Consider the following 18147-nt stretch of genomic DNA (forward strand, 5'->3'; position numbering starts at 1 on the left):
GCCGCCTCTCATCTGAACCCAGCCTTAGGTTCCCATCACGTTTGGGGTGCTGAACCAATTTGACCCCTGTTTCTCAGTACTCTTGGGGTGGTGTGAACAGCACCTAGTTATACGAGAGCAGAGAGAGAGACAGCCAGTTGCCATTTGACGATTTAAAATAAGGAAGAGAAAAGTAGGTCTAATTTGATGGTGGGGTCCATTACGCAGTAATACTGAAAGAGCCAGCGAGGCTCTCCACAATAAAAAGGGATGCATTGAGTCCGTGCAGTAGCAGTAGCCTACTTAAGAGGAGGAAAGCGCCCGGAGAGAGAGAGACAGAGAGAGAGAGAGAGAGAGAAGCAGCCATGGGAGCAAGCGATGACCTGCTATCAGTGAGGTACTCCCACACGTTCTCGGAGGCTCAGATGAAGAGCCTTTCTGCTCTGGTGGACACATATATACCATCTATTCCTTACCCGCCATCATCGTCCTCACCATCATCGGATGCAGCAGCAGGCGCAGCGTCTGATTATCATCTCGTAGGCAACGTTTTGCCTCCTCCTCATGCCATTGACGAGCAGGCAGCCAATAGCACTGAATTAAGCGAACGAGAGGAAGGAAAAGAAGAAGGACGAGACGACTTTGCAGCAGCCAAGGCTTTCTATGAGCTCTCCGGCTCCCAAGCGGCAGTGCCGCACTATGTAAGCCTGCATGAGGCGCCTGTGCTGTGTTTTAAAGCTTTCCTTAATCGTCGATTCATGTGTCCAGTCTCTGAATTAGGCTACTGTTCTGTGCATGCTCCATAATCCACCATCATCAGTTATAATAATTAGTATGAGGTATCATATCACCACTGCTTTCTTTCTCTGTGTGATGTGGTCATCCACTCTGTGTGCCTGTGGTCATGCATCTCCAGGCAAATTGGCGAGCGTCCCATGTTGAACTGGATGAGTGATGTATTGTGAACGCATGTAAGGTGTAGTTTGATCGCAAGATAAGCTGTTAGAAGGATAAAATGAGTTTATGTAGGCATGTGTGTGTTTGTTCTGAGAGACTGTCTCCATTGCTAGGCGGCTGGTCTTATGGAGAACAGGTTGAAGGCTCAGCCTCTGCAAGTGGCTCGCTGGGTGCTGTGGTTGTTGTCATCTAGATTGGGCACGTACGCCCTCCTGGGCAATGGTACCATCGGCCCAAAATTTCCTTACCTTCGAAGCTTCGATGAGATACCATCTCGGGAACGGGAGAAATTGATACTAAGAGCTTGGTCGCAGAGTCCCTACGTCTCCTTTCGATTGGTCTTCGACGCTTTCAAGATATTTTCCATGTTTAGCCTCTTCTCTCAGGTAATCATTTTGCCCCCTTTAGGTAGATTATTTTTTAAAGCAAATGTTTTAAAGTCTCACCTCAACTTGTTAGTGGAGTCAAGTCTTGAAAAGGGATGGAGAAACTATCTTTTCCTATGTTATGACATGAATGGAGAAACTATCTTTTCCTCTTGTATGACATGAAACACACCATATTGGTATTTGATTGCGCTCTTTTCATTTATTTAGGTAAGATCTTAATAAAGTCAAATGCCGAAGTTTTCTCTAGATTTTCCATTATCAATGAAAGGTCTCTTTAGATACTTTTCTTGTTGGTACCAAAAAAGTGTTGGCTTGCCCCACCTTCCAAAAAATGGTACTCAATTCAATGTTGCAATTGAACTCTTTATTCACTTAACTTTAACATAAATTTAAAGTGAAATATCTCCTTGGGGCTACCAATTGTAGTATTGCTCAATTAATCCTCTTGTTGGTGATGATAGTTAAGAGTGTAACCTTGCCCTACCTTTTATATAAGAGCCATTCTGCACAGAGGAGGACGGAGAACAATGATGCATGAACAAGTTGAAAGAAGGATGCAAGTTTGTGTAGGTAGCTCCTCCAAGGAAAAAAGAGAGACATGGTCTTGGTTGCTATAATTTTGAGAATTTCGATTGGTGATTAGGAGTCACAAATGTGGTGATTGCTATGATTAACCTTATAATAGACATAACTTGCAATGAAGTCATCATTTTCAAAGATTTCTGCTAGGGTACCAATGCATTAGGAGGAATAAGATTTTAAGAGGCACGAAATGTACCAAGAGGAATACTTTATTTGGACATATGCTCTCTTCTTTGTCACCCCATCACTCATACTACCCCTTGGTGGAGAGTAACTCACTATGGAGTATGTATAGCTTAGGAAATAAGGGGAAAATAAGTGCTTTTTCTCACCATCCGCATAATTCATTCTTGTCTTGCTCGAAAAAAGAAATAACGATCCTAATACTAAACTAATAAAAATAACTAGGTGCTCACAAGGGCACGTTTCAATGTTAGAAGTAATGATAGAAAGAATAAATACGACAAACCCCACTTGTAGAGTAGTCCCATCGAAAGGTGTATTAGGAATGAAAATGTTTTAGAAGTTAGAATTTAAAATCACTACAACTGGCTCATTGGCTTTTTGTTCCATGTGCATGGAAGCTATCCAATGGAGGTTCTTAGCATTGCTAGCACTAGATTAACATTGATATTTTTTAGGGTGTTTGTGGGTATTGTCTATGTGCTTGTTGCTGGCAAGTGCGACAGCCTAGGTCGGGGGGGAATTCCTCCCTCCACTTTTCTTAGGCACAATTTGACTCTTAGCTTTTAAGGTGTATATATATATATATAGAGAGAGAGAGAGATGGGCTACTTTTTAAATATGAAATATTGTAGGCTCTTTTCAACTTGGAAATGATAAGCTCATTAGTCTCACTTCCAAGAAAGCATTGGTGAAATGCTATGAGATGGAAAATGCTTTTGTAGAATAAAGAGAGCTTTAGATAAATTTTGTAAGAGCTTGGATTAAACCCAGTTCAAAGTTTGGAGTAGGGTCATGCACAAGTTAATCAACTTTGTGAGTCATTGTAGTTGAATTAATAGCTCATGTGGCCAAGTCCCTTGACTTGATTTTGCTTTGCTTCCATGAAATATGGGACTTATGGAAGTGAACAAAGTACCCTCTAAAATGTTGGATATAGCGGCAATTACTACAAGTCTATCCATTGGTTGTGCGTCATGCTCTTCATTGCCAACAAAAAAGACATTTTAGTGTATTTGTACCAATTGGAATTCTAAAATATCGGTTGAAATTTTGTTTTGCCCTTAAAAGTAATGATATAATTTTTGAGTACTTTAGTTATGAAGCCTAGATTTTAGATGATTTTGAACATTAAAACATATTGCTTTTGGCACTTGCGTTTATTTTTATCCGTTGAGGAAAAAGTTTTTGTGAGGAGTGAAGAGCTTCTTCAAATTCTCTTCCTTTAAACAAACAAATACAAGGATTCCTTGCCAACATTGTCCATGCATGTACTTCAAAGGTATGGCTTTTTAAAAAAAGCTAGTGCAAGAATAAGAGTCAAGATAGTGTGAGCTGATCATCACTCAACACAAGTGGATGATATGAGATTGGATGTAGTGCTCTTTTGATGTAGATGCACGTTCTTGTAACTTGCAAGCATGTCCGTGCAAAATTTCACTACAAGACATGCTCCATTGTTTTGCAATTGTTTTCTTTCTTGCAGGCAAACTCTACTTAAAACAAAGAGGATGTACTTGAAAAGTGGAAATTTTGCATGAACTGAATTGTTGCACTAAGAAAATAGTTGACAGATTCCTTGGGAAGTTTATTTTTATTGCAAAATTTTGAGATAGCTTGACTGTAATTTGATAATGAAACCTGCAAAATCTGAGTGTTTAGTGTGAAGCATTAAGGCTTCTGGTGTTTTTCTTTCTTTAGCGAATATTTTTAGGGGTAAGCAAAAGCGCTTGAGAGATAATGCAAGTAGGGAGACCATATGTAATTCTTACTGCGGTGTGTTTTTAAAAAGACTTTTTAAATAATGCGGAGGGAATATATTAATAAATTGACGAGTGATATATACAAAGCTACCACCGCAGGTGGATTTGCACGACAGTCCCATTCACACTTTCTGCTGTGGTGATTTGGCAGGTGGACAAACGTGGGGAGAATTTGACCTGGGAGGCGATTGGATATTGCGGACCGGATCCACAGAAACCGGAGAGCCCGCCGGACGGGAAACCGCCACTGGCGCCCAGCGTTTTCGATGCCGGGATCCTAGGAGGGGCACAGAACCTGGTTTCGCACCTGCACGAAGCTCAAGGCTTCGAAGTGCTAGATGACGTGTCCCATCTGGCGTCCTTGTGGAAGGACAGGAGCAAATTAATTGGGTACAGTCACGTCAAGCAGGAAAGGCCGCTCGGCGTGCGATGCGACGCCGTGGTGGTGGGGTCCGGTTCGGGCGGCGGGGTGGTGGCCGCCGTTCTGGCACAGGCCGGGTTCAAGGTCCTGGTCCTGGAGAAGGGCCGCTACTTCGCACGTGCGGACCTGTCCCTCCTGGAAGGCCCCACCATGGACCGCATGTTCGAGGGCGGAGGCATTCTCTCCACCGATAGCGGCAGCACCCTCATTCTGGCGGGCTCCACCGTCGGCGGCGGCTCCGCCATCAACTGGAGCGCCTCCTTCCGCACCCCGCCGCACGTGCTGGAGGAGTGGGCGCGCGACCACGGCCTGGCCGGCCTCTTCGCGAGCCCCGTCTACGCCGCCGCTATGGATGCCGTCCTGGCCCGCCTCGGCGTCCAGTCAGCCACCACCCGCGAGGAGGAAAACCTGCAAAACCGGATCCTGCGCCAAGGCTGCGAAAAGCTCGGCTTCCACGTCGACAACGTGCCGCGCAACTGCCCCGCTGGCAGCCACGCCTGCGGCTGGTGCACGTTCGGGTGCTGGAGCGGGCAGAAGCAGGCCACGTCGGAGACGTGGCTCGTGGACGCGGCGGCGGCCGGCGCGGCGATCGTCACCGGCGCGCAGGCGGAGGCCGTCCTGCTGCGCAACTCCATCTCTGGCAAGCCACGTCAGAACGCCGGCGTCGTGGTCTCCGTCGACGGCCAGTACCTCTTCGTCGAGTCCCGCGTCACGGTCGTGGCCTGCGGATCGCTCAGCAGCCCTCTCCTGCTGCAGCGCAGCGGGCTCCAGAACCCCCACATCGGCAGGAACCTCCACCTCCACCCGGTCCAGATGCTGTGGGGCCACTTCCCCGACGCGCCCGGCCGTTCCTACGAGGGCGCCATCCTGACGTCCGTCTCCAACCAGGTGGCGGCCATCCCTCCGCGCCAGCGCGGCTGCATCCTCCAGGTCCCCTCCCTCCACCCCGCCGTCTTCTCCGTCCTCATGCCCTGGCTCTCCGCCCGCGACTTCAAGGCCCGCATGCGCCGCTACGCCAAGACCGTCCACGTGTTCGCCCTCGCGCGCGACCTCGGAGTGGGCGCTGTGCGATGGACGCCACGTGGCGAGCGGGCGATCGAGTACGACGTGCACGAGGCTGACCACGCAGCGCTGTTGGAGGGCGGGGAGGCGGCGCTGCGGGTGCTGATCGCAGCGGGGGCGCGCGAGGTGGGCACGCACAGCCGACACGGCGACCGCCTGATCATCACCCCGGCCACGTCGGAGGCCGACGTGGAGGCGTTCCTACGGGTGGTGCGGTCGCGGCGGCTGGACGGGCTGGGGACGCCGCTGTGCTCGGCGCACCAGATGGGCACGTGTCGGATGGGGGCGGACCCCGCCACGTCTGTCGTGGAGGAGAGCGGGGAGACGTGGGAGGTCGGGGGCCTCTACGTGGCAGACGCCAGCGTCTTCCCCAGCTCTATCGGGATCAACCCCATGGTCACCGTCCAATCTATCGCGCACTGCATCGCCCACGCGGCTGTCCAGCATTTACGCCGCACTTGACTTCTACCTACGTACTGTTACGCGCTATTCTTATTTGCGACTTAGTACTTACTTTAAGGTTATTCTTAATAATTAATGCTAATAACTAATCAGTAGATTCTATAATCATTTGTGTCAGTGAAAGTCATTAAGCCTTTTGTACCGAATATCTCATCAAAAGCTTGTGAAGTCTTGAGCAGCTCCTTTTTAGGTTCGGAGAGAGTAACTCTCATTTCTTCACCAGCACCAAAATGGCGTGATGTAAATATTTGTTCATATTAACATACCAAGCCTTATTGAAAAGAGAGAATGGGCCTCATTGTTCATATTAACATACCAAGCCTTATTGAAAGGAGAATGGGCCTCAGATGGTTCTAAAACACAAGCCCTGGCTTGTAGAAGGAAATTGAATAAGAAGAATTGTCCTAGTGCGAGTTGTGATTGGACTTACTAGTCGACTCATTCCTCTTCACATGTGAACCAAGCATTCGTATGCCTTTCATGAACTCAATCACCATATAGAAGTGTCATTACTTAGGATGGCAATAGAGCATATTTCCCCCTAATTGATGTGGTCCTATGAAATAATATATAGGCGAGTCATGTGAGACATGGTTAATGGTTAATCAGTGCATATTTTACATGGTTAATAAATGCTCCCATATTTTGTTTGGTTGCCAATATTTGTTCTCAAGATTTTGAATTTTTAAAATATAAAAGTTATTATATTATGATAAGTATATGATTCTAACTACATGGAGGCAACTAATTTGAGCAATATCTACATGTATATTGCACCAAATTGTATACATTATTAGATTGTAGCATCGCCATCTTTCTAAACTTGAACATTAATTTTTTAATATTCTTGATGGAAACATTGTTCTTTCACATGATGCCAAATAACGTGCACAAATCATCCCCTTATATGTGACATGACAAAGGATGTGAACGTATATTTATTTTTGTAAATCCCAAATGAGACTTTTTTCCTACAAAGCCATAATGTGTTGCAAGTGAGCTTGAATTGTTGCCCAAATCTTATATGATTCTTGGGTGTTCCCTTCATCTCCTAGCAGAATCTATTTCTAACTTGAGCAATGATATAGAGGTATCATCTCAATTCTTGCATTTGCGACCTTCCTCTAGCAACACTTGACTTCCTTATGATACCATATGAGATGCCCCACAATGTTTCTTTAGCTCTTCTACAAAAAGAAGAGAAGTATTCATAAGCTTTGTTGTATTCTAGTTGGTAGGTTGTGGACCACATTTTCCCATAAAACTAGGTTCAATCTGAATGAAATTGTGATATTCCTTCATTATTTTTTCAGATGCTTTATTGAATGGAGAGTGGCAATATTTAGGAACTTCATCACTTTCTAGTGGCAAGTTGTTGGCTAGGTGTTTCTCTACATAGTGGAGAGAGTAGCAATATTTAGGAGCTTCATCGTTTTCTAGTGGCAAGTTGTCGGGCAGGTATTTCTTTACATAATGAGGTTCAATTTGAATGAAGGTGAGGCATTACATATTCGTTTGAGTCTAAATTTTCAAAGTTTTGAGAGTTCATTGAGGGCTCTCTGTCTTCCACTAGCCTTGGGCTTTGACTATCTATGTGTCTCAATGTTTTAAAATTGTTTTTGGCTTTCATATGCCTATTGGACTTCTAATAATGGCGACCCAATCCTTAAGAAAAAATAATTGTTTTAGTTGTTGTAGTAGGCCATTTCTACTTGTTAAAATAATTTCGAGCAAATTCTTTTTGCCATCATTGAACCCATATTGAATAGTCATTTGATAAGCTGGTTTGAAATCCAAAATAGAATTGTCCCATATATCTATCCATTGTGTTAGGACTTTCTCATTAATTGCTATGGAGAGTTATCAATTGGCTCCATATGGAAAGAAACCATTTGTTGAATGTTTCATACTACACAATGCACCCAAGTAACTTGTGATGATGAGGAGCTAGACCTATGGTCATTGTCCCTAACCTAATTAAGTTGCTAAATGACTTTCTTCCTTAAACAACCAAATATTGAGCAACTTGGAATTGTTAAATTTTCATGTTACTTCTATTGAATCAGGGAGGTTGTGACCTTGAATTTTGTTGCAACTAATCTAGTATAATCAAAAGCGACCATTATTAACCAAAGTCGAGCCTTTAAAAGTTGAAAGGAGAGGCAAACTGTCTTTTCTTCCTTAGCAATTTCAATCCCAATCCACCATTATTTGATGGAGCCGAAACTTGCTACCATGAGATAGATGCCCCATGAAGGGAACTGTAGCAATATTAGGTATAGTCATAGGAGTAAGAATAGACTTTCGGATTGTGACCTTGCTATTCAACTAGAGCTTAAAGAGGACTCCTTTTCTTTATCTTTTCCATAAATTTAGCATACAACCACCGAATCTTTAAGCCATTGTAACATCCAAGCCCATTGCGATACCTGGGCCCATTATGGAGCTAAGATATCCAAAGAGTTTTTCTCTATCTTTTTATACTCTTAGATTAGCAGACATGTATTAGGAAAAAAATGGATTCTCTTTTAGGTGATTTAGCCCCACTCTCCCTTACTTAAAACAAGGAAGAGTGGAGTAGAGAGTCCTAAAATAATCCCTTCTCTTTTTTGCTTTTTCATTCTTATTTTGCATTTTTTAATATTATCCATAAAAGAGTTGCTTAATGTTAGAATAAGGTAGATATACTAAAATAACAAGTTGGAAAGAGGTAGGGGGTAGATTCAAGTTAAAACAGTAAACCTTGTCTTGTTGTATATAGGTTTTTTTATAGTGACCACCTATCAATAAAATGACCATGCCTTTTGATCCACAACTTTGTTTGCCAAAAAATTTGGCTAGGATTAAAGATAACTTTGTCCTCTTCAAATAGAATATAAGAAACTTCTATTAGAATTAAGATTTCTATTTTTGCAATTAATTTTTTGTGACTGTCCAAAATGAGACATGTATGTACAATAGAGATTAGTTGCAAAAGTGTGATGCTTGGTTTTCAATACCAAATAATTAGTAGATGTGACATAATTTATTTTTAATAAGAAAGAAGAAAATAAAATTTTCAAGAGTTCATTTTAAGATTTTTTGAAGATTTTTTATATGCTAGCTTTTGACTAATAAACAAAAATTTTGGTCAATTTTTACATCTATTAGTAATGTATTTGGAGGTAAAATGAAATTTACTAAAATGGAAAACATTTGGACATCCCTTCCCTTTGAACTCTTCTACTCCATTTCCCTTTTTCCAAGCTCTATCATATCCTCTTCTCTTTGTCTATCTAGTTTACCTTCACACTTAGTTGTCCCATTTCCTTTGACCTCTCTTGCATTCTTTTCTTTGTTCATTTCATAATCAAATATTCATTCACTTAAATAATCTAACTTCTTTGATAATTCTCCAACCTGAACTTATAGTCAATCAATAATATGAGTAATAAGAAAGGATATACATTGAGCTAGAGGTTGAATATGCTCCTTTGTTCGAGAGTACATAGTGTGATTCTCAAATTTTATAGAGGTACAGGGAGATGGTATTGAAGCTTGTAGACTCTGTGCATTGTGTGGATCTGTGTCTATAGAAGTCTTAAATTTTAACCACTTATTTTAGGATTTCACTCTCTATTTTGTTTAGTGAGTTTCAAAATCTCTTTGTGTAGGAAAGATGGCTAGGTCTAGGGAAATTATAAAAAAGCTTCCACTAAGAGCCCCATATCATGTTTATTGCAATGAAACATCTACTACTTCAAATGTTGTCTCTTTGATAATGCTACTTCGTGGCTTATATAAAAACCACCCCCTCTCAATCTAGCCCATCATCATCAAGCTAGCCTCCAAAGGATCCTCCTCAACGCCAAGTATAGTGGCCCTAAAGAGGAATCAAGGACTAACACCTTTTTATCTCATGATTCCAAAAGTTAGACTCTTTCGAAAAAATAATCAATATTATCCAAAATACTCTCAAACAATCAATCATAACTCAAAATCTATAAAAAATCAACCATTCAGATATAAAAAATAATTAAAATCAGTCAAAAATTTAGTCTTTTTTCACTCTCAACATATATCCCCACACTTAGAAAGGAAGCGTTTTTGCGACCTAAGGAAAATAAGAATGTAAGTTCAGTAAAGAGCTTAATTCGATCTTCTTAGGTATCTTCAATAATCACCCAAGTACGATCCCAACTTATCACCTGTATCTAAGAAAGAATACAACTAAAGGAAAACATCGTTATGCATTAACACATCTTATAAATAATAGAAAGTCATGACAAATTCGTAAATGATATAAGAGGTTCCTCAGCTTTGCATCGTAGACTTGCCATCCACCATCACCATCACCATCAATGTCAATAGTCGAAAAGAGAGTTCTCGAATAAATTATTCAACCAGCACAAACTCATCACATAAAAATTAACACATCACAAACACAAAACAACCATCTGAATGACACCTCAAAAAAAGGAGATACATTCAGGGGTATCGGTGAAGATGCCTCTTGAAAGATTGATGATTACGAAAGTGATCCATGGATAATGATTCATCTACCAAAGATTTTAGAGGATTCTGAAAGAATTGAAGGCAACACATTCGTTCTAGAAGAACAAGGTATTTGCTAGGTAGACAAAGGGCATGAAAATATAGGACATCCAATTGTTAAGAATCAATGTTCACATTGACATTTATACAAAGCTTAGAAATGGCCTTTTGATCGTTATGGGAATGCCTATGCATATATGCTAGGTACCAAGCAAAATGGGTTGTCAATCTCATTGAAGGATTTAGAGATTGTAAATATTATTGGAAAAAATGGAGATAATTTTGGTACGCTTGACTAGCAGTTGTCCAGTCCCCTAGAATTAATGGTAAATTAATTTGTGGTCCCGCGAGGGAAACAGTTGAGCTCCATCCTCTTTTTCTTGGAATCTACTGATCAAATTCTTCATACCCACTAACCAACTGAGGGGGTTGAGAAATAGAAGTGGTAGGAGATGGAAGAGGAATGAGTAAAAGAGGATGAAGAGATGGGTAGACAAAATCATAAAATGAGGAATAAGCTAAAGAAGGATTAGTTGAAAATTTAGGTAAATCAATTAGAAAAGGTATTAATTGATAAGCAGGAAAAGTAGAATGTATATAGATAGATGGGAAAGGACAAGGCGGAGAAAGAGAAAAGACTCAATCTTCAATGAAAGAACAATATGTAAAGATTGGAATTTGAGGAAAACCCTGAGATTGGAAAAGGAGAGGTAAGATGACTACTGAGTTGGATTGATAAAGGGAAAAATAAACATAATAGCGATGGGCCATTTGTTGATAATACAATAAGCTAGGAATAGAGGGATCTAAAACAGATCATCGATGATAGACATCAAAGAATGATGAATCAAATGGATAGTTCTTGGAAAGATAAGCTAAAAGATCCACTCTCAGTTGGTTAGTGTTCTGCATATGAGTAGAAGTTGTATTTTGTCATGAGTTCAGGACTACAGAATCAATCATTGAATGCGATAAAGTGTTAGGGCAAGCAGTCACTTTGGAAGAATAGCACATAAACATTTCATTTATCTTCAACTTCAATGGGTTGACATATAAGGCAGCTTGTAAGACCACATCCCCTTCATACCAAGCCATATCTACATCATCTAAAATTAACAGATCACCTCATAGATACATGTAAGACACTAACATGGTATTTGTCGTCACAGAATCTTCAAAGACCATACAGATAACTTCTGTTAGAAAATCAGAAGACCAGGCTCTACTCCAACCATTCTCTAGAAGAGGGAGATCCGTCGTTGAGAACTTAATATAGAAGGCCAACTTCTGCAGCTGATAGAGTTGACAAAAAAGGAATGGTCGAGAGAAACATACTCATGAATTGCTCAAATATAGACCATAACAAATCCATCTTGGACTGCAATCTTTCCACTTTAACTTGAAACAACGGACATAATGTGGCCTGTCTCTGGAGAACTGCTAAGTCCTGTTGAGATATAGAAGGAATCATGGGGACACTAGGACTTGGAGGGATGGACCGTGACTGCGCTAGTTGGTCCTTCAACTGTTTAATCTAGGAAGCTTGGGATTCCACTGTATTGTGAAAAGTCTGCAAAGTGGACAGTTTAATATTCAGAAGAGTCTTAAACTCTTGAGCTTCTTTGGACATTTTCTCTTTCTCTTCTGAAACTCTAGTGATCTCTGATTGAGTTTCTGCTAACTAAGTTTTCAAAGAAGATATTTCTTCTCTCTAGGTCTCAATCATTTGTGTTTGCTGCTCCATCTGCTTAAACAGATCAGAAAGAGTGTCTTTAGCAGAGGCTAGCTCTATGGTTGCCTTATGCATCTGGTCTTTGGATTACATCAATTCTTCATAGAAAGAAACATATAATTGTTGAACACAAGCTGTCCTGAGAGTTCAATAGAACTCAGAATGTCGTTACAAAGGAAAGGAATGGCATCCCCTGTCATTAAGTTGTTCAGTGAAGGAATTGATATATCCAAAGAACCCTCTCGATATGCCCTGAATAAGTTGTTGCATGTGAGGTAGGTAGGGAGGTCACTTTTAGAGGTATCAAGAATTGACATTGAAGGAATGACTGGTGAAATTGTCTGTGCTACATACTTCAAGCGCTTCCGTTGAATGACCAACAGAGGAGGGAGTCAGTATCCTCTATATCAATGGTTTCTAAATCTTCTAAAGATGGAGGGAAAGGGACTGGATCAGATAGAGGAGGAGGTAAAACGCCCTTCTTAAGACCTGAATATACCAGGAAAGCATATAAATATGAACCATAGGTTACATTAGTAACATTTCCTCTAGTCACCTTGACAAAATGTTGGTCCATCTTCGTAACAAGGTAAGTACTCTAGTCAATGGCAACCCCTTTTAAAACCATCCTAGAGACTGTAAAGAGCTCATTGGACAAATAGTGAGATGGTGTCTTGGCAGGCATGAACCTGTCCTAGAGAAATTGGCAGACTAGCTTCTAAAGAGGATTCGTGATCATTGAGAAAGACACTCCTTAAGTGTTTTTCACAGCTTGAGGATCTCTTCATTTGAGAATAACTGTTTGGCAGTGACAAAGGGTTCTCCTTTGTAGGGAAGAGACAAAGCCTTCCCTAACCCTCTAGGTGTCAGGACCATGGAAGTACCACGAATCAAACATGATATCTTACTGTATGACGAAATAAACTCATTACAAAGGTTGGATCGTCTGGAATCAGAGGGAGTGGAGTAGCCACAAAAGATGCAAGGCCAACTTTTGCAATAGGCTCAAAAGTTAGTAGGGAAGAATAATTCCTACTAACTAATGGGACATACTGAACAGGAGGAGGAGCTTGAGGCGCCATTCAGATGGAATATACAGATACACTACACACACAGACAATCACCGTGAATGCCTGTAAAACAACATAATATCTATAAAAAAGAAATCGATCAAAATAAACACACACAGACGTGACTAATCAATTGACCATCCCAAACAATCCACATTCTTAAAAAAATTCGATATGACCCCTATACATATGTGACCGAAAGCTTCATGCTATGCAACAAATATGCATTTGAGACCTCGTCTCAGGCAGAAAAAAAAACTACAGACCGCACCATCGTATCATACAATCAAACCATAATACCTCAATAACCCTCTCAGGACATAACTAGAATTTCTATAAGCAATGACAACTTGAAAGATGGTACGTGCCAATCCCACAAAACATATTTATTGAAAAGGAGAAAAAGTGCAGTGAGGGGAATGATTTTAGTGAAGGGTTCATTTTAATAAATTATTAACAATGGTTGAAATTTTATTAGATTGTAAACCTTAATAAAAAAATGACAGTTCATTTTTAAATTGTTAGTTACAATTTATTAATATGAAACGGTACTTTTAATGAATCTTGGACTTCGATACCCAAACTTAGGTCTCTAAATGCATATTCATTGATTAAAAATTTGATGTGTCTGAAGCACTCTTTTTTTTTCAGCGCATGTATTTTTGTGACGGTTGGTTCATTTTTATTTAAAATTAAGGTGCCTCTGAAGCGTACGTAGCGTGTGCAAAGTGAACGGCATGTTGATTTTAATTTATTAGAAAAATGTGTGTTTGGCGATAGTGCACATGTCATGGTGGTGTTTAGGATTCATTTAAAAAATTAACCGTGAATTTTGGGATAGCGAAAAATAAAAAATAGATTGGGAAAAAAAAAGTACATAGAAGTGGGTATGTGTATATGCAATGAAATGGAATGTGCATATCTCAATCCCAAGATGCAAGTCAGTAGTCCAAAAAGGAAAAAACCACGAATTGAAAATGATGTGACACGTCAAGGTAATGTTAACGGAAGTATATTTACTTCGTGTGCGTGATTTGTTTTATTTTAGTTTTTGTTGATTGTATTGTTAGGTTATTTTTTATTTTTTATTTTTTAATTTTACAGGTAATATTCGATTTTTATTTATTTGTTTTTCAAAAAAATATGATTAAAATGAAATAAATGTGACACATGAATATGTTGTAAATTTTTATGGTGAGGTTTCAATAGTCCACCACAAGTGAAAACTAGACCATCAAGTTTTAACAATATTTTTGCATTTATCTAGTATTTTTAAGCTTATTTTCAAAATTAAAAATGATTTTTTCATGAATTTAGGTATTGAATTTAGTATTTTTATCTTAAAATAATAGTTGGATCATTTGGTAAAGCATTTTCAGTGTATGAAACATTCTAAAAATATTCACATGAGTGGGTGAAAATTTTTATTTTTTTGATTTTTTGATTTTTATTGATTTTTAATGAATTTTGTTCAAATTTCAATGGATTTTGAAGGATTTTTAATATTTGTAATTTATATGCAATCGATTTTTTACATTTCAACCAAGAAAATAAACCAATTTTTTTTTCAATTTGGTAAATTTTTTAATTATTTTTTATTTTTAATTAAATTTTTATGATTTTTAAAAATTTTAAAGGATTTTAGGTGTTTTCTCAGGTTTTTAATCAAGTTTTGAAATTAAAAATAGGTACCTGGGGTTGTGTGTGAACAATTGCATGTGCTCGGGGATGGCATGCACCATTGCACGAAGAAGACCAAACACAGGGGTTAAGAAGGGGGGGCCAAAGATGAGGGAGGGGCCAAATGTAGGGGGGGCCAAGTTAGGGGTGGGGGACAAATTTAAGGGGGGTAAATTTGGCCGAGGGGGGTCAAATTAAGGGGGGGTCAAATTAAAGTGGGGGGGGGGGGGGGCAGGGGTTCTGGGCGACCAGGGAGGGAAATGGGGTGTGTGTAGGGGGGTGGGGAAGGAGGGTGGCGAGAGAAGAAGGTGCAGGTGGGCGAGGCAGTGGACGAGAGCGGAGAAGTAGTATAGGGTGGGGCGGGTGGCAGAAGAGGAGAAGGTGGAGGTGGGGGAGAAGGTCGAGGCAGTGGGACGAGGAGGTGGAGGTGGTTGAGGGGTGACCAAAGGAGGACGCGGGCGACGCAGCAACGATGATGTTTGCAAACGGGGCGGCGACTCCGGCGGTGACGGCGGCTCAATAGGAGGTGGCGACAAGGTAAGGAGGGAGAAGGAGAAAGAAGAGGAGGAGAAAGAAGAAGAAGAGAAGAATAAGAAGAAGAAGAAGGAGAGGAGGAGAAAGAAGAAGAAGAAGAACAAAAGGAAGAAGATCGAGGAGAGAAAGAGAGGGAGAGAGAAAGAAGAAAGAGAGAGAGAGAGGGAGGGAAAAGCCGTCGAGGGGGAGGGGGGTTTGATTTTTTTAAAATTTAGTTAATTTTGTGGCGTGCACGGGGTGGGGGTAAAAAAATTTGTAGTAACAGGAAGCAACGGCAGTTGGGACGGCGACAGGGAAGGCATGGACACCACAGGGGCATCGCGAGACACGTAAAAATAAAAACACGTGCATTCACGCGCAAAATCAACTGGAGGTATATGTCATAAAACGATAGGGTTAGAAAAACTTGACCTATTTCGCCGAGCATTGCAATTGATGGTTGATGTTACGTTTTGTGTTGCAGTTGGCTCTGCAGGAGGTACCAAGGTGTCTTCACATCATACATCCAATGTGGAAAGGACCACGCAATAGCACCTAGGGAGGTAGCTGATTGATAAAGCCCGTCTGGTAGGTGTTGGACGAAGGATAGTCTCTTAGCTCGCAGCACTCACATGGGAATGAACGAACAATCACTCGCCCCATTACTGACATCACTCAAGATAGTATTGATGCTAACCTTGATCTCACACTCGGTTTAGAAATCAACAAGGGAAATTGTGTAGAGAGAATATGCTAGGGTGCATAGTTGATGGTGCTTTAGTGCGTCCACCCTATCTGGCATAGGTGCAAGTAGGAAGACTAGGAAGCCTTGTAGTGCAGTGTACAGAATAGGGTGACGTGTCTTGTGATGGCGGTAGAGACTCATCCCGTGTGTGTATAAGGAAATGGAAACGTACCTGAGTTCAATTGTCGTAACATCCCTCAATCTCACCTCTCGGAATGGATTGAGGAGAAACACCAGTTACACTCAGCCCACCCTTTGTCTCATGCTCTATTGAAAGATACAGAGGGTAGCTCATTCTTGAAACCCATTGATGTAATCCTCACATTCACTTGTGCAGAGGTTACATGCCTTGTGCGCATTTGATGGTGCAACAGTGCATCCCGCCCTATGCTAGCATACATTGTAAGAAGGAAGGCCAGTGAGCCTTATAGTGTAGTGCACAGGAACAAATCATGTATTGTGCATTGAAAGGCCCAACCCGTTGTCGTGATGTTATGAGGACACAGTGAAAAAGTATGGAATGTATCATCATTCGACTTCTTTATTGATCCAGAGAGTCAATGTGATTTGAGTCATTAGTATTAATGTGAGTTGCATGGATTATAAAAAAATACTAGATTTTTGGATAATTTTAGCCTATATTTGATATTATTTATTGTAAAAATTCGAAAAAAGTTAAAAAAGCTTCTAGATTAGGATGGCATGCAAAAAGCTAGTTGCTTTTTCAGCCAATTAGGAGATTTTTCATAAAAAAGACAGATTGATGAAATCACGCGTGTCACGATCGTTGTAAACAGGTTGAAAACTGCAGATTGAACTGAAAGGAGAAGGAATGATCTGGGAGATCCATGAGCAGGTGTCCTGAGGTCTTACTCCCATTTCGGAGCCAACGGAGTCATCATATTTGGGTTTCGAGCAGCAGAGAGGAAGCTATAATTTTGACACACGTTTTGTCCTACGAAGGAGCTCTAGGAGAACTAGTGTTTGAAGATTGCTTTTGAGTAGTGCGAATATTTCAGGTTCTTTCAATGTAATATTTCCGCAACGAAATATTGAAGACCCTAAATCTCACATAAAAGCAATCCAAAGTAATCTCCCGCAACCAAGAAATACTGGGCTAAGTGCTCCACCCTCACGCATTAACAAACACCAGCCCCGCGTCGTGTGTAGAAAGCCGTGGCTTAAATCCGTAGTTCACCGCGGGAACACCCCTTCAAGGGGAAAAAGGATAAATGAATTATTTGCAAATTGTCGTGAGGTCTCTTGTGCCAGGCAAACTGCTAAGGTGAAATTCCTATTGGGTGGAAAGTCGACTTCGGTCAGATTCAGGGTAATGAACCTAGGTGTCCACGAATGTTTGCTCGGTATGGATTGGCTAATACCCAATGATGCCCACATTCATTGTGGAAAGGGCCAAGTTTTCTTTCGAAATTCTGAAGGGGAACTAGTCACAACACAAGGAGAGGCTGGTAAGCCAAAAATTCAGCTGGCAAAAGCAACACGAATCATAAAAGGAGTTAGAAAGGGGCTACCTGTCTATTTGATTAAGCTAAATAAGCTAGATCAGAATCAGAAATCTAGGGAAGAACCTTCATAGTTAAAGGAATACGCAGACGTATTTCCTGAAGAGCTGACAGAACTTCCTCCTCAAAGGGAAGCCGATCACGAAATCAAGCTGGCGCCAGGAGCTGCGCCAATTGCAAGGAGACTATATAGGATGTCCATCCCGGAAGCGATTGAGCTGAAGGAGCAACTCAAGCAATTGTTAGACCAAGGCTACATCCGTTCTAGCAGTTCGCCATGGGGAGCTCGAGTGCTGTTTCAGAAGAAGAAAGATGGAATGCTTCGGCTATGCATTAACTACAGAGAGTTGAATCAATCGACCATTAAAAACAAATACCCCATTCCAAGAATAGATGAACTCCTTAACCGTCTTCAAGGCGCAAAGATCTTCTCAAAGATAGATCTTAGGCCTGGATATTATCAGATAAGGATCAAGGAAGAATTTATCCCAAAGACGGCATTGAGCACAAGGTATGGACACTTTGAATTCCTAGTCATGTCATTCGGGCTGAC

At 41.1% G+C, this 18147-nt stretch overlaps 1 protein-coding gene across 1 annotated transcript; it reads left to right on the forward strand.

The window, feature by feature from the left end:
• Positions 1-265: 265 nt before the first annotated feature.
• On the forward strand, positions 266-6227 carry LOC148019142 (Long-chain fatty alcohol dehydrogenase family protein). Its single transcript, XM_087660668.1, has 3 exons — positions 266-680; positions 1050-1322; positions 4005-6227. The coding sequence occupies exons 1-3, from the start codon at positions 345-347 to the stop codon at positions 5796-5798; spliced, it is 2403 nt and encodes an 800-aa protein (XP_087516794.1). The 5' UTR covers positions 266-344; the 3' UTR covers positions 5799-6227.
• The last annotated feature ends 11920 nt before the right edge of the window (positions 6228-18147 follow it).

Source organism: Lygodium microphyllum, chromosome 20 (genome assembly GCF_053477565.2).
Source record: "Lygodium microphyllum isolate KBCC chromosome 20, Lygodium_microphyllum_v1.1.10, whole genome shotgun sequence".
In the NCBI taxonomy this organism is placed as follows: Eukaryota; Viridiplantae; Streptophyta; class Polypodiopsida; order Schizaeales; family Lygodiaceae; genus Lygodium; species Lygodium microphyllum.